This window comes from Montipora foliosa, chromosome 1 (assembly GCF_036669935.1).
Source record: "Montipora foliosa isolate CH-2021 chromosome 1, ASM3666993v2, whole genome shotgun sequence".
In the NCBI taxonomy this organism is placed as follows: Eukaryota; Metazoa; Cnidaria; class Anthozoa; order Scleractinia; family Acroporidae; genus Montipora; species Montipora foliosa.
This window is the reverse complement of record NC_090869.1, coordinates 67,136,127-67,152,568: the sequence shown is the minus strand read 5'-3', so window position 1 is coordinate 67,152,568 and position 16,442 is coordinate 67,136,127. Positions and strand designations below refer to the sequence as shown.

At 38.2% G+C, this 16,442-nt stretch overlaps 2 protein-coding genes across 3 annotated transcripts in view; one reads left to right on the top strand and one right to left on the bottom strand.

Moving 5' to 3' along the window:
* LOC138005777 (netrin receptor UNC5C-like) overlaps positions 1-15,321 on the top strand; it is a 21,730-nt gene extending 6,409 nt beyond the window's left edge. For both annotated transcript variants that reach the window (XM_068851962.1, XM_068851968.1), the window contains 8 exons: positions 7,026-7,286; positions 8,108-8,191; positions 8,518-8,679; positions 10,485-11,117; positions 11,511-11,794; positions 12,011-12,157; positions 12,494-12,682; positions 13,498-15,321. In XM_068851962.1, the coding sequence (XP_068708063.1) occupies positions 7,026-7,286; positions 8,108-8,191; positions 8,518-8,679; positions 10,485-11,117; positions 11,511-11,794; positions 12,011-12,157; positions 12,494-12,682; positions 13,498-13,986 (2,249 nt within the window). In that variant the 3' untranslated portion in view covers positions 13,987-15,321. The remainder of the gene's footprint in view (positions 1-7,025; positions 7,287-8,107; positions 8,192-8,517; positions 8,680-10,484; positions 11,118-11,510; positions 11,795-12,010; positions 12,158-12,493; positions 12,683-13,497) is intronic.
* On the bottom strand, positions 3,219-6,491 carry LOC138005791 (uncharacterized). The gene is made up of 5 exons (XM_068851973.1): positions 5,901-6,491; positions 4,870-5,223; positions 4,337-4,408; positions 4,054-4,235; positions 3,219-3,791 (listed from the first exon to the last, which is right to left on the bottom strand). The coding sequence occupies exons 1-5, from the start codon at positions 6,321-6,323 to the stop codon at positions 3,227-3,229; spliced, it is 1,596 nt and encodes a 531-aa protein (XP_068708074.1). The 5' UTR covers positions 6,324-6,491; the 3' UTR covers positions 3,219-3,226.
* Positions 15,322-16,442: the final 1,121 nt, after the last annotated feature.

The window sequence follows — 16,442 nt, the reverse complement described above, 5'->3', positions numbered from 1 at the left end:
ATCACGTCGCTTGTTTTTTCTTATCTTTTGTGTTCATGTGATTGCTTTGAGTATAATTTTTCAGTCAATGTCAATTTGTATTTTAAATTACGAAAATTCCATAGTCGATAATACACATCAAAACCTAAAATGGGTCTCGGCTTACAGCCGAGTATTATGCATTTACAATTCGTGTCAATCAAGTTGATTTTTTCCGTAAGAAGTTTGGGGTCTCGGCTTAATTTTGAAATTAAGTCTAAAACTTGGGTCACTCAGTTTTTAGTTACCGTACTTATTCAGCTACGAGCCAAGCTCGGCTCGTAGCCGAATAAGTACGGTAACTAAAAACTGAGTGACCCAAGTTTTAGCCTTAATTTCAAAAAGACACTTGTTTTATTTAACTGGAATTTTCCTATTTAATGGTCTGCCTTTACTAACTTTAAAATCTAGAGTGAGCTGGATCGAGGAGAAAATGACGTGAAAGACTCACCAGTTTAAGAATGAATTGTGTTTGTACGTGGCTGAATTAATATGAAGCACAGAAGTTTTTGGGCTTTCAGATTTTTACAATTGTGTTTTGCATACATAATAAATTTGCGTTTACATGCTGAAATTTTAAACTATTGAGTGAATGACATCACATTTCCCTAGATCCAACCCTCCGAGGTCCAGTTGGTCAGTTTTGAATGCGAGTACTGGTTGACCGTGAAATCCAAAACTTACACTCAAAGTAAACAGCCTTGGGATAAAAATCAAAGTTCAAAATTTTGCCAGGCTGCTGTTAAGCAAACATACTTTCAAAAATTGAAGAAAAAACGGAAGTGATTTTTTGTGGTAATGCACTTTATAAGTGCACTACACACTATGTCACCGAGTTTGTAAGACTGAGTAAGTGAGTGATTGAGTGTGGGAGTGTAAGACCGTGGTGGCAAATAGGCCCGTAGCGCATGCATAACTCACGAACATAAACAGGTCTGTTGGAAGCAAGCTGGAGTTTTAACAAAATGAGCACCAAAATTGGAATGAATTTGCGACGCTGATGAATAATAAAGCAGCTGCTGTTTCCAAAAGGATGGAATTACTTGATGATAAATAACCTCGTCTAGGAGAGTGAATTTTTGACTTTGCAGAAGAATGGTCAACAACCTGAAGAGTTGGGCTATTGTGATCTTTGTGTTGAATTCCCACATTTCTTGTCAATCTTAAAAACACTTGAAAGAAACAACAAAAACAAAAACCCGGTGTCTTGCCAACATTTTGACACAGATGTATCCTTTGTTTCTTGAGTAAACTTACGAGTTACAGTATAACTTGATCACAGCACCGCTGAATTCCATGTCACTTTCGATTTTATGACTTACTTGTGCAGCCAAAAGTACCGTACAAAAATTGAACATAGCAAAAACCTCCCAAAATGTTTTTCGCTGATGGTAACTTTTTATATTCTCAGTTCAAAATTTAAGTTGTTTTCTTGTCACAAATTTTGTTGCTGATGGCAAAATATTTTATTCTCAATCAACACTTCCTGAAAACTTCTTCTTCTCTTCCTAAAAACTGTGTATCAATATTTATTTACTTTTGCATCAAAACTTGTTTTGCATAAAGCAGACTAACAAAATCTGGACCTAATTGCTTAGTTCGCATTTTTGAGTGTTAAAATAGAATTTTCAGTCCTATGTTTCTGACGGCAAGTCCTATATTTTGAGGTCACCCATCCAAATATTAACCTGCCCGAAAGGGCTTTACTTCAGGGAACTTTTGCCTTACAAAGCTGTCAGAGGCTCAGAGTGCACGTTCAAAGTTGTGGTTAAAAAGACGTTGTGAGGGGACTTGAAAATGATCAACATATCAGCCTCAAAGCCAATGTTTCTCGATTCTCTTTTATTTTCTTAAAGTGCATATGAAGTAGATTTTTTTTTTGCGTAATTTTACAGCTTTTTATATGTACTTTTCGAAATGGAAAAAACCGAATAGTGTTACAGAGCGAAAAATTGGAGTTTTTTTCGTCTGAAGTGCGCTCTGTTCAGCATAAAAGTGGGTCCGGGGACTGGTAACCAGTTTTCAAGTGATGACGTAGGAAATTGTTTGAGTGATCTGCGTTTCTCACAATTTCTCACCTTTTATATATGCAACGGAGAGATATTTTTTAAGGTTCATCGCTTTTTTCGGGGTCAAGATGTCTGACACGGATGAATACATGTCTTCCGATACCAGTTCAAGTATGCAAGACGAAAGTGATTCCGACGAAATTGAAGTCATCGGACTTGTAGAACCATACGCGAACGAGCCACCGGCTCATTCAAGCGACGATGATGAAGACGACGAAGAAGATTCTGATGGGCTTTCCCCCGCAGTCCTACGTGCACGATTTGAAAGACAAGTGGCAGTTAATGAATGGTTGGTAATTTTTTTTACGGAGCACGGTATTTTATAATACCCAACCACTTACTTTGTAGCTCCATTTTTCCCAACGCTTCTTCGAACGAAACATAAACATAATTTAACATAATTTGGTAGAGAGCCAAAGGAACCACGGAAGTTAGTTGCCGATTCCAGCATTACAATGTGGTCGCTTTTCTACTGCTATGTGGTTAAAAAAGTGAAGCTAACATCCATAAAATTGTGTTCGTTGCACAGTATTTCGCTTCGGTTCTCCAAGTAATGGGGGCGATTCCAGAATGGAGCACCTGATGAATGCTTTGGACAACGATGCATGACACAATAAGTTATGTGCCACTTTCATCCAGTGGGCTGGCAGACCTTGATTGATCTACTTTTTTTTTTTTCATCTATAGGTGTATTTGCAAGGAATGTAAAATAGATCATTTGTCTGGAGCACTCGAGTATAGATGCTGTCGGGAGATCGCTCAAGCCAGCCAAAAGCTTACCTTTGATGGTAGCATTGAAAGGGTATCATGCATCACAAACCACGACGATTTCTCTTCCATGACAAACAGATCTGTTCTCCTGCAAGTGGGTCCACTACTAATGGACAAAAACGGAAGGGGCTACACATTATTATACACATTATCAGCTTTTAGTGCCCATCTGTAGAAAATACCGGGATGAATAATATTTAAAAGGAAATCGTCTTGACTTGTCAGGATTTGTTTCATTTGTTACATTTATTTGTTTATCTGTTTTTGCTTCAGTTATTATATTTATGTGCCAACTTTCACGAAAACAACAAAACAATCAGAATGCTTGCCTCATAATAAATAGTATACATGTTATAATCAATAGAAATTCAATTAACACTGTCACTTACCTGAAGTAGTTCAAAGTGCACCACCTTCAGAATTGTGTTGCAAAACATGGTGTATACACCATATTTGGCACTGTGCCCCATGGAGTCGAACCGACCATCCCCACTCCAGACGACACCTGCCACATTCTTAAGCTGTGCTATAAGGGATGCTCTGTACCGTTCCCAGTAGCTTAAAATGATTGGGAAGAGGAAACTCTTTTGATGAACAAAGAATGTCCTGGGACAATATGCAGACAATCCCATGTGCCGAAACACCAGCAAGATTTTGCTGATGGAGGCCCCAGCCATAAGGACTCCAAAGCTCAGAAGTATGTTGCCAGCTGGGTAGTTTCCAAAGATCAGTGGCTGTGACCTCCAATGAAAAGCATTTTCACCACATTTGGGGCAGTGCTGGGATACAATCACCATGGTCCCCCTCTGTTTCATAGTTGCTGCTGGCTTACTTTTCTTACACTTAAAACACACCATGGTGAAGAGGGACAGCAGCATGGAGAAGAAAACAATGAATTTTGGCTCGTTGTAGGAGGGAGTACCTGGTTCAACCCTTAAAAATAAGAAGTGAACATCACGGCATAAATAGGCCTGTTTATAAGAAACCAAATGTGAAAGAACTGTATAGTAATAATAAAAATATGACATATTAGATAATATTAATTTCTTTATTATTACCAAGTACATGTAGAGTAATAAGACTGAATTCAAATTTCAGGTGTTCAATCTACACAGGGTTGGAAACATTGAAGGTTCGAAAAATTGAAATAAATCTGTCGATTCCTGTAATTAATGATTCAATATAGAAAAAATACCTGATGGTATTGTTTGGATCCACTTTGTCTGACTCGTCATCGCTCTGAGAGCTGTACTCTTCAGCTGAAGGAGCACTGTCCTCCAGTGTGGCCCAGTCAATAATGTTGTCATCATCTCCTTCCTGATCTTCCCTGCTGTCATCTGTTACTTCGTTCTCTTCCATGTCATCCACTTCATTATCCTAAACCAGAAGAAAATTATTTACAATACAATTCCTTCCAAAAAACTCAACTTATTTATTGAATTTAAAAACACTGCAAATGAAATGTAAACAACAGAAACCTCATTATTATCATCAGAAGATTCCTGCTTTTCCTCCTTCTCCTCCTCCTTCTCTGGCTCTGTCTCAATATCCTAAATGATAATAATAATAATAATAATAATAATATAATAACAATGATTTATTAACAGATCCACTGGGTGGCTCTTCCCTGTTAAATGAAAGGAAGATGAAGGTGAACATATTCGAAGAAAATTTCTTCCTTTTACGATTAATAACTTACTGCATAAATAATCATCAATTAGTGAGTGTCATAACACCTGTAAATACTATGGCCAGTTAAAAAAGATGCAAAACAATCCATCGATTCAATTGAACTCAAAGCAACTACATGTAGCCAACACAAAGCACTTGAAAAGTCATGAGAACTATTCTTTCAAGTCATGATAAGTTGGGTTTACATTGTTTGTTTGACAAAGAAGTGCAAGATTTTTAAAGCAAACAATGACCGTAGAAATGCAAAAACAAAGTGGATACACTATTAAAAACTACATACTTATTTAAGGAATATTAAAGCTGTAATAAGAAAAGTTACCTTGACATCTTTCAGTGCCTTTAATTTTCCTTTTAATTTTTCTACTTGCTTTTCTAAGCGGTCCACCTTTTTCTTCATTGCTTTTCGTTTTTTTGCATGTTTTTTACACTTGTTACATTGTGCTTGAGGAGCTTTTGCAGCTGGAGTATTGCATATAAGAGTTCCTGATGTAATGGTGGCATAATCAATTCCAGACGAACCAGCAATAGGCATGTCACTTTCCACCACTCCACTAATTGCTGATGGGCTTGCAGCATCAGGCACTGAAGCTGATGCTGCAGAGGAATCACTGGTGAATGACAACTTTGCCTTCTTATTTGTCACTTCTTCTTGTGACATCACATCTCTCATGAACTGTCAAGACCAAAAATTCAACTTATTAGAAATGATACATGTAGGTACATTGGAAGAACAAATTATTTTTTAATTGGTGTGATTATTGTTTTCCTTTGTCAGAGATTATAAGTAAATTATAATAAAACAACACGCTGGAATACTTGAAAGTCATATTGACCCGAAACTACCATAATTCTACAAAGGATCTGACATTCGAACAGGTCATTCGGCATTTTACTTGGTTCTGTTGGTAAGATTAATAACACATTTTGCAAGGTAGCTATCATACAGCACGTATACCAAATTGCATGCTTTAGCAAGGTATCACATTATTCCACATGGACCCGATCAGTCTTCAAATTGTTGTCTGTAAGGCACTTAAAAAACATTTTGAGAGATGTGGACATTCATGCCAAAGAATTCTAAAACACAGCACAATAATGGTACCGTATAAATGTATGCAAACCAACAAACAGGGCAAGATTTCCGCACAGCCCCATACATTAATTATGAATACATTTTGGGACATTTTGCGACATGTATGTATGTATGACTCAAATTATTTTCATGTTCGTTCTTTGTACATGTATAATTAACGTATGGGGCTGTGCGGAAATCTTTCCACATACAGAGTTGACATTTCAGAACGGATATTATAGCTGTTACGTGTGATACTTATATAAAATCTCACTTACCGATCTTCGCTTTCGCGACGTTAGTGGCGAACTCAAAGGAACAACCGTGTCCCTTGTTGGTATGGCAGTGCCCTTTTTCAATTTTCTCTTCGGCTGAAGAGATTCCCCCGTCTCGGAAGAAGTGACAATCCACGGCTTACTTTCGAAGCAGTTGTCTTCAAAGTGCACAGAACACAAGGTCGACGACTTACAAGGGACGAAATCTTTCCTGTGTATTCGGACAAATCGAATCCACTTCTGCCGTAAAGTTTCGTCCTTCGGGAAGTAATGCATAGATATTCCCGGTGTCGACGAATTATTGCTGCAATTGGACATATTGGGGCCACCCGCCGCACAATAGTTGCCTCTACTCTTCTTCTTCCCCTTGTCTGCCATTACGATCGAGTCGTCCGAACAATTTCTTACGTCACGAACTTGTAACATGATCGCTTTGGCCGCGCGCAAATTGGATCCACTTTTTATCGACAAATTTGAACTTTCGGCGGCAAGAAACTCCGATTTTTCTCTCTCTTACACTATTCGGTTTTTTGCATTTTGAAAAGTACATATAAAAAGCTGTAAAATTGCGCAAACATTTTTTTTACTTCATATGCACTTTAAATCTTTCTGGGATTTAGTATTTTACTAGTAACCACATGTCTTCTCAAAGGGCTATTTACCTAAGACATCTACCATGGCACTATAATGATATACGGTACCAAAACAATATCGTACTATATAACAAGTACTATTGGAGCTACATATTACCACATGTACGCATTGCGTGCCTATTTCAGTAGTGTTGCTTTCGCGGCAGTCTATACTTTCTTGTCATTTCATTTTTCAAGTAATGGGACCTTGGTAAAGTGAAGTATACATGCATACATACGTATGTGCCAATGTAATATAATAAATGAAACAAGACAACTGAACAACAATAATAATTACTTGGATCTTGAGATCTCAACAATGGCCCTAAACACTGGGCCACACAGACTGCTTCCTCATTGGTATCAGATGTCATTATTTTTGTTTTGTATAATGATCTTACGTTTTCAATATTGTGTGTTTAACGCAAAATAATGCTAATCCTTAGATCACACCATTTACAACAATAATATTATATCTACGTTAATTTCATTCTAGACTTGGAAATAATGTGCCCCAATGACACAAAAGTAATTCTCAACCGCTCAGACACTGTTTGGGGAAACATCTCATGGAGTCAACCAGTGGTCATCAATAGAAAGAATGGAACAAAAGTCGTTATTGATGTGAAACCATCATGGGCTGTACCACCTGTTGTTCTTCGAACCATGAAAAGCACTGTCATAACATATATTGCAAAACATGAGTATGGCCAGACTGTGAATTGTTCATTCAACATTGCCTTATTGAATGACACATGTGAGTTCTGGTGTATGTTTTTTTGGTAATAACTGCTAATAATAATAATAATAATAATAATAATAATAATAATAATAATAATAATAATATTTTTTCCAATAGGGAATCTTAAATGGAGAATAGAAAAGAGAATAGAATAGAAAAGAAAATAGAAAATAGATAATAGATGAAAGGAAATAGATAGGAGAATAGTCCTCTTTCATAATGGCAGCCAAATAAAATATTATTCTGTTTTAATGGTAATAAGCCTTTCTAGACTTACTACCAACAAAAGCAGATTTGTTTCAAAATGAGGGGCAGTAGGTCAAATTAAGGTAAATACAAAAAAATGTAAAGTAGGTAATGTCATTTATGAAAGTGCTCTATTCTCTTTGGCCCCTTTTCTCCAATGGTTGCTCATTTTTTCAGTGTGAGGTCAGAGATTTGAGGGGTAATTTGATTTCTCAAGGCCTTTCGTTAACATTGAGCGAAGCAAATGTTCATTCTGACTTTGGAACCTGTCTCAGTTTACCACTTATCGTGTTTGAATTTGTCTTGGCCATTTTCTGTCTGCCTATTATGTTTTGTTCAGTACCATAGCAATAATTATGCCTTTGTCTTTACATCCCTTGAACCAATTGACTCTTAAACAGAACGTAAAATCGTCTGGCATTAGACAGAGTAAAATCTATCAAGTGTCACTTCTAGGAGTCAAAGGTTCAAAGGATAGTTGCTTATGAAGCAATAATTGTGACTTAATGTGAATTCAGTAACTGAATGAACCCATTTTAAAGGGGAATACATTGTAACAGTTTTGTTCAAATGTCTTTCACATCTTCTAGCAAGTGCATGTTCAAGCAAAGGCTGTACAGTTTCAAAGGCACCAACTGCAACTGCCGAAATTCCAAATTCAGATGCAAAAATGGGTGAGATAATTATGTTTAGTACACCTGCTTGCAACAGCAAAATCCCAAGAAATCAATATGTTGGACTTCTATGCCGCATTTTACTAGTGGTACTGGTGCAGTAACTGAAAGATTGCTTTACTTTCTTGGCCATAAAGCAATTTAATTTTTTCTTATGGCCTTGTGGACTGCAATATGATAAGAAAACCTTGAGCAGTGCCGTATAATTAAAAAAACTGTTACTAGACATCCATTGGACTAATGAACTGCAAGATCTTGAGCTCTGAATTTTGATCTTCAGTATGTCTATGAAGTTCCCATTTTCAGACAATCTTTTCTTTCCACAGTTCACGTGTCCTTTTGGTTTTTGGTTTTGGTTTTTGTGCTGACCGTGGCTTTTTCCTTTGTGGTCCTTTATATGAGATTTCGCCATAACAAATTTAAAAGAGCCCTTGAAGCCTCTGAATCAGAATTTCTAGATGCAGTTTCCTGTGGCAAGTATAATACTGGTAATTATTCTGGTATATGATTTTTTATTCAGTAGATCATGTTTGTTACATTTAAACATTCATTTCTCATGCACAAGATAGTCTCCAGAATCAAATGGACTACTTAAAGCATTGTAGGGGGGGAGGGGAGGGAATCATGACACTTTTGGTTCTTTTTCCCTTTCCTTTTTTGAACTGTTTTTATCAGTGTGGTGGATGATTCATTGGTTTCAAATCAATAATTACTGACAACTGATGAAGTGTCAGCTACTTCACCAAGAGAAGTTCAGGGTACTTTTACCCTAAATTGAAGTAATTAAAGACAAGTCCTTTCAATCTACGACAATGACAACGTGAAGTCATCTAAACATGATAACCAATTTTGCTAAACTGAAATGTGGCATTTGGCGGCATCCTTAAAAATGGCATGCAACCAGACACACCTAGAGAAGCGGCCCCTTCTTGATACCGGTGGCCTGCAAGCAGGCTCTCTGCTGCGAAGATAGAACCTTTTCGCAGGCTATGATACAGTTTATTACTCTACTCAAACCCCAGGGTGGCTACTCCCTATAATGGCTTATACAGGGAGGCTGCGCCCGGAAATGGTACCTTTTTTTATGCTTACAAAAGGATAGGGATTTCATGAGTGGAAGTATATGAAAGGGTAGGGTAATATGTTATTTAGGTATTTAAAAGGGCCGTTCACTAAAATATTTCGAGCACACATACCTTATGACTGTACTGTTTTAATTTATTGAATGCTACATGAAAATGACAATGGCAAGTGGATGAAAAGGGTTACTACTGTTTGTCAATGAAAGGTATACGAAAGGGGTACCTTTTCTGTCAAAAATGGTGTATAAAAGGGTAAGGGATCGGACCTCGGGTTAGACCCTGCCAGTATTACCAGTATTAACCGTCGGTGATTTGACACAGACAAACACAAATAGTTTATTTGCTCATTTGCACTTCAACACATTAATAATTGTTTGGGGACACCAACATGGCGGCCGTGACGTCATGTGAAATACAAGAATAGAAATCAAAAAGGCCACCATATTGTTGAAGTAGTCTATTACAGCTTGGAGACTAAAATAGACCTTATTCCTAAATGGAAGTCAATTTATAGTTCTTTTGTCTAAGTGCAAATTAGCCTACCAAGCCTCGATACCATATGGTGATTTGAAAAGAATTTTTGCTCTAAAATGAGTCTTGGTAGGCTAATTTGCACTTGGACAAAAGAATTATAAATGTAACTGCCATTTAGGAGTAAGGCCTATAACCGAGAGGTTTTCAAGTTTGAGAAATGTGCAAGAAATCAAAACTTAAAAAGAGAGGAGTCTTACTGTACTATAGAGAATTAAATGTCTGAGTGGTATAGTTTCTAAGGAACTAAGATTAGCTTTGAGAATGTTGCTCAGACAGTAAATTAAGTTTTAATCTTTTGGAAAAGTTGAAGATGCTAAAATGTCTTTTAGATTGGCATCAACGTTTAATGACCTAGGAACTGGTTTTCAATAGTGTACATTTCTGCAAATCTTTGCGACCTATCCTCCACCCAGCAAGCCAGGTTTTCACCAGTCGCTTTTTGAGATGCAAAGTCTTTCCATTTTTATCCAAATAACTTGGTGTGCTTTCCTTTTGCCAGAACTGGCCAATGAAGGAGTATGTGTCATCCTCGAAGTGTGTTAGTTTGAAGGCATTGTAGAGTTAGTGCTTCCAAATGTCCGGTCTGGTCAGTTAGTTCTGTCAAATGGAAAGTGTCCTTGGACCTTGCTCAACTTATTGTTTTTGTTGGTGTCAATAACTTGGTGTTATCTTTGCAGAAAGCTATAAAACATCTACAGTGGATAGTTCTACTGTTGTCATCAGTTGTGAGGATTCTTATTCAGTACCTGCAGCATCTCCTACAAAACTTAGAGCTGGATCACCAACCATTCAAAGTGGAGGTGATTTTGATTTGGAGCCATCATTCAAATTTGCTGGTGTTTCATCACAAATTACGGACACTGAATCCTTGAAGGAACACGAAGATGCCACGTTGAATAACTTATCGTGTAGACGAAAGGAGAATTATAAAAGAACAAATTCCTCTCTCAGTTACAAGTCCACATCATCAGAAATCTCTCGAATGATCTGGAACATTACAAACCTCCCTGAAAATACTGATCCCAATATGGTTGCCTGGGGTTTGGTAGACCACAGCGGAGGAAAATTTACCATTGGTGACACTGGAGTTTCCCTTATTGTGCCACCCCAAGCTATCCCTGAAGGACAGACAGAGGGGATCTTTATTGCAATTGTTAACCAAGAGGAGGAACATCCACAGCTTGGTGGCAAAGAGGCTTTGCTGAGTCCAGTAGTGAAGTGTGGTCCAAATGGGATCAAGTTTCAACGCCCAGTGATTCTTAGCATGCCACACTGTGCTCTTCTCGAGAATGGGGCTTGGAATTTAAAAGGTTGGAAAAAACACAATTTCTTTATTTTGGCAAATTAAATTTAACCTACTTCGTTTTAACTCTTTTAATGCAGTTTTTACAAGGTCTTGAGTTACCTACAGCCATATTCCACGAAATTGTTTTATTAATAGACTCTTCATTGAATTGGACGGCAATATTCCTATGAACTTTTGGAACAAACCAAATTTACACTTGTTCTAGTGTGAACCTTAACGTTTTCAGTTATCTTTAAATTTAAGAGAATTAGAAGCATCAAAATGGTGAGTATTACAACATTCATGCGGCAAACACTAGCAAGGCATGAAAAGTTCGGACCTTCCACCTTCTCTGGTTGTACAAAACTATCATACTATTACAATAAAGTACTTCTAATGTTTGGTTCTCTTCTCATAGTCCAATACAATGAAAATGAACCGGGGGTGCCTGCTGATTGGAAGCAGTTGACTGATGCCAACAAGCAAGATGGTTCTGAGCCCAACTTGGCTTTGCTGGAAGCAGACATGGTACATCTCATGGTAGATCACTTCACTAACTTCGCTGTGACAGGCGAGTGTGCCTCCAGTCAAGTAGTGGCCAAGAAATCAGTCCGGATTGTAGCTTATGTCACCCCACCAGAGACCAGTGGTGACTGTATTGTGCGGGTGTATTGTGTGGGGGACACTCCAGTACATTTGGAGGTTTGTAGTGATGTTATGCTTATTCAGCTCATAAATAGTTATTTTAGTGTTGGCCATTTTTACGACTTTCCCGGTACAATCGCTTTCTTTAAAAAAAATCGAGCAGTTGGACTGTAAACATTACTTTTTGTGGTTTGAAGGTTTTTTTATGTAGGAGTGGAAGTTTCCTTTAATTCGCGTTAAAATCTTGATTTAAGGGTTTACTTCCCTTAACAGACTGTACATTACGAAGAAACAGAGAAGCTTGGAGGAATCAGAGTGGATGCACCCAAACCATTTGACTTCAGGGACGGAGGGGGTGATCTTTTGGTTAAGCTTACAGATCACCATCGTGGATGGACTAATACGACTGCAGATATGAAGGTTACTGCGGCAACGTTTGTGCTGTTATTGTTATTCATTAGAGAGTTTTGTTTTCTTCTAACAGAACCAAAGGAAAGTAATGTTTATTTAAATGAACCAATCATAGAATCATTTAGACATTCAAATTCAAATGAACCAATCAGAACGCAAGGCAAATACATGCAGCGGGCCACTGAGCGCGGGAAAATTTCTGATCGGCTTCTTATTGGCCGAAAAAAGTGGTGCGAGATGTTTTGGCCAATTACCAGGCTCGACACTTTCGCGAATATCGTTTTAAGTGACTTCACATTAGTGCAACGTTAAATTAAGCGGATTGTGTATATTGTTTCTCTGCAGAGAATCCGCTTTCAACACATATGGGATGGTATTGATCGCATGCCCAGTTGTACTTCAGTGTTCACTATGGCAGATGAGTTCGTTTCTCAGTTCCGAGCTACGTTTGAAGTCAAGCAGAATTGTCAAGATGGAGATGAACAAGAAGTCGTTGTGTCGACGGCTATCAAACAAAGGCGGTCTTCAGTCAGTGTAAGTTTTTTTTCGATCATTCTGTCAGGCTAAGGTGTGGTTTTCACTAGAGACGCATGTGCTTGCGTCGCTAATAAAATCCATGCTTAAGGTGATTCTCTAATATTGCACTGCACATGCTGTTCTCAGCGGGATTGCCAACATTTCAAAATGGCGACCTTTCGTGCGGGGAAGCTCACTGGAAAGAAGAATGGCCGTTTTAAGAGCGCAGCAGTAAAGAGCACAACGGAAAACGTTTTAGACGCTCACAAAAGAAAGTCGAGTGACAGCCTTGCTGATACTGGTGTCATTTCAGTCCGAGAGTGAAAGTGAAACCGCGCTATCGGGAAGGCGTGTTGTCGAGCTCGGTTTCCTTTCTAAAGGGCTTGCTGATGGTCACAATTATTGTAGAAGTCCTCCGCACTGGTTATACTTTTTGAAAGAAATTGTATCTGGAGCAAGTTATCTCTCCCGAACTTGCTTGGTGACCTTTTTTTTTTTACATCTCGAGTTACCATAACGTAGGGAAAAAGCGTGAAAAGTTTAAGGAATATATTACGACAACTTCTTTTACTAAGGAATCATCTTAAGTGATCTATTAATTGATCGACTGATAGACTGAATGGGTTTTTGACTAATTGACCTGACAAAGTGATAGGTATATCTGACTGTAGTAGTGTAACTTGAAAGCTGACGGACTCGGAAGCAGTAACCTGATCATCCGAAACGTAGATTGACTGTTACAATCACTCACATCAGTAATCTCAAGGACATTAATTTTGTTTTTCTTATTTGTTTCTTATGTATTATTATTTTATTGTTCTGTATTGTTTCAGGAGCAATCGACATCAAAAAACAAAGCTACCGAGCAAACTTGTACGTGCACAGTATCCGGAAACATGTTTAAGGGCAGTGGAAATTCGTTACAAGACACCACAGCCAATGTTTTGCTTGGAGCAGTGGCGGCTAGTCCGCTTGAAATGGCCCGCACATCGTCAGGCTACTTTTCGTTCGGGTTTGAGCCTTTACCAGCAGTGGACTCGCTGACTCAAAGAATACGCAGCGAACTAATAATTTCTCTTGATCCACCACACCCTAAGGCGGATTGGAGAACTTTGGCTGAAGATCTCGGCTTTAAAATGAGGTACATCCGGTACCTGGAAAGCCTAAAACCACCTGCGTCACCAACTGATACCTTGCTCAGTTTATTACAGGCTCAGAAATTTCCACTCTGTGAGCTGGCGAAAAGACTTCACGACATGGGTCGAGAAGATGCAGCTGCCCTTTTGGAGGCACAGTTGGTGTTGAGAGAAACAGAAGTTTGATGGAACAAGATGTTAACGCGTGCGTCCGTGAAGGGTGCTACTGGAAGTTACGGATGGTAAATGGAGAGGATTAAATCGGCCCGCGGAGCAGAGTTAATGAAACGTGTTACCCGTCAGTTGCGAATATACGTAGAAACGTTTGCGATTGGCCAAATAAGTTACCACAGGCTACCCCGTCGTAGTGCGCTGAGCACGCAACATCAGTCAGTTAGTCAGTCAATCAATCAAGCAACCAACCAACCAATCACAGTGATCGGGGTAGTCGCAGTTAAATAGCTGATGTGGTTTTGTTACAAAATGAACGAAAGCTGTGTGAATTTTTACACAAAAACGAATAGACATTGCTGAATCAACGTGTGGACAATATATTTGTTACCCAAAGGTTACTTAAACCATAGTTAGTAGTGATCAGTAGTTGCTTAAACTGTCACATTAGCTGCCACTTTTTTGTCTGTGTCTATTTTTCTCAAATTTACTTTGGATGGAATTTTGAGGCTTTTGCATTGAAGATTATGCTTTTTGAGTCAATGAAAAAATGAAGGAAATTTTAACAAAACTTGAGCAATTTACAATATTACAACAACTCACTCGTAACTTTTTTTTCATTTTCATAAATAAGCAACGTAATAAAACAATAAGCAATACAAATCATCGTGGTCAATCCGGTTTCAGTGTCAGGCAAAATAACTCCTAAGACGGATTCCATTTAACAGAACTGACCGGCCAGACCGGGCATTTCGAAGGAATAACTCTACAACACCTTCAAATTTCGATGATGATATATTCTCCTCCAGAAGAATGCGACGGATATCATGCAAGTGTTCCTTCAAATTGTTGCATTTTCTTTGCAAACTGATGGATCTGGCCGGCTAGTTCTGACAAAAGAAAAGCGCTCTGTTTACTGTAGGACGTTGTCAGTTCTTGCCTTCGGTTTAGTTATTGGAACTCTGTGTAACTTCGTTAATATTTCTGATATAAAAGCGGTACTGCTGAATGACATTTATAAACTTAAGACACGCCAAGAATTTGGATTTTTGAAGCAATACTGACGCAAATGTTGTAAGCGACTTATTCAGTGACATCGATTTACGGATTATGTTTGATATTCAAGCGCTCAGATTCGAAAGAAAAGTTCGTCTAAATTTGAATTCCATTGATTATTTATACTACCTTTACTTCGAGCAATTTTAACGGAGCTGAATTTGTTGTAAGCATAATTATTCAACGAAGTTTCTGTACGTGTTCTCTCTTGTGGCATCTTCGCCACAGTTAGATTTAATTTATCATCATATGTCTTACAGCCCGGGAGAGTAATTAAAAGACACCCAAGACTGATGGTGTGACATTTTGATTATTCGCGGGAGTTGCTGTTGTTGTTGTTTGCCTATCCTTCCCCAATGCATGTTGTAATTCGCGCGCCCTTTGTTTTTCTCTATGAAGAAAATCAGTGACAGGGGCGTAGCTAGCCATTTTTGGTTTGTAAGCCTGTTCCAAACTTTATGATTTCGTAGAAGTCAGAGGAGTAAAAAATTGACTTATTAACAGATGTAAAGTCATTTTTTGCGTGAATTTTACCGTAACCCTGAATGGCTTTACCAAAAAGGGACCATGTTTTTTAATGTCATCATACCTCGGTGATTCCTTCAATATCAACGCGATTTCCATCACAGAAAGACGTTTTTCGTGAATTCATTGCAACTCTGGGTGGCTGTAAAACAAAATCACTGGTACATTTTGGCTCTCTTCAAATGTTGTTTTCGAAGAGTTAGTCCTAAGCATTCTCATTGCCTCACTTTTAATGAAACCATTTTTTGACGTCTGGGGGTTGCCAGGAGTTGGAGTGTGTATATTGAAAGGATTCAGTTGGCTTGTAGTGAGTTTTAACGTTCAGAATGGATTCGTTTTTTGATCGAAGAAAGTGATTTCGTTCTCAGTATGATATGACGGCCGTAAATTTGATGGTAGGGTGGAATGGTCTACCTCTGTTTTATGACTGTTCTAAAAGGGAAAAAATATCATCAATATCTCTTTTCTGTATATTTTTTTTTTTTGGTATCACTTTTTTGTATTAACTTTTTTTCAATATTTCGCCATGAAAATATTAGCAAAAGAGACTGCCGTTTTTGTCCCCATGGCGCTTCCACGTGTTTGGAGATAGTTATCCACATTGGACTGGAACGAGTTTTCGTTTTGGATCCACAGTATCAGGGACTTCTTATGCAACAACCAAGGACAGAGAAAAATCTCTGACCCGGGTGGGAATCGAATCCTTGAGTGTTGCATAAGAAGTTCCTGATGCTGTGCATCAGCGAAGGTTCTTCATCCATCACATGCACACAGTAGCGATGGCCTCACTTGAGTTCTTTCCATATATACATACACACGCTACTTAATACAACACGCACTTGCGATAATATAATCGTAAAAACGTTAGGAATCAATAATAGTATTATAAC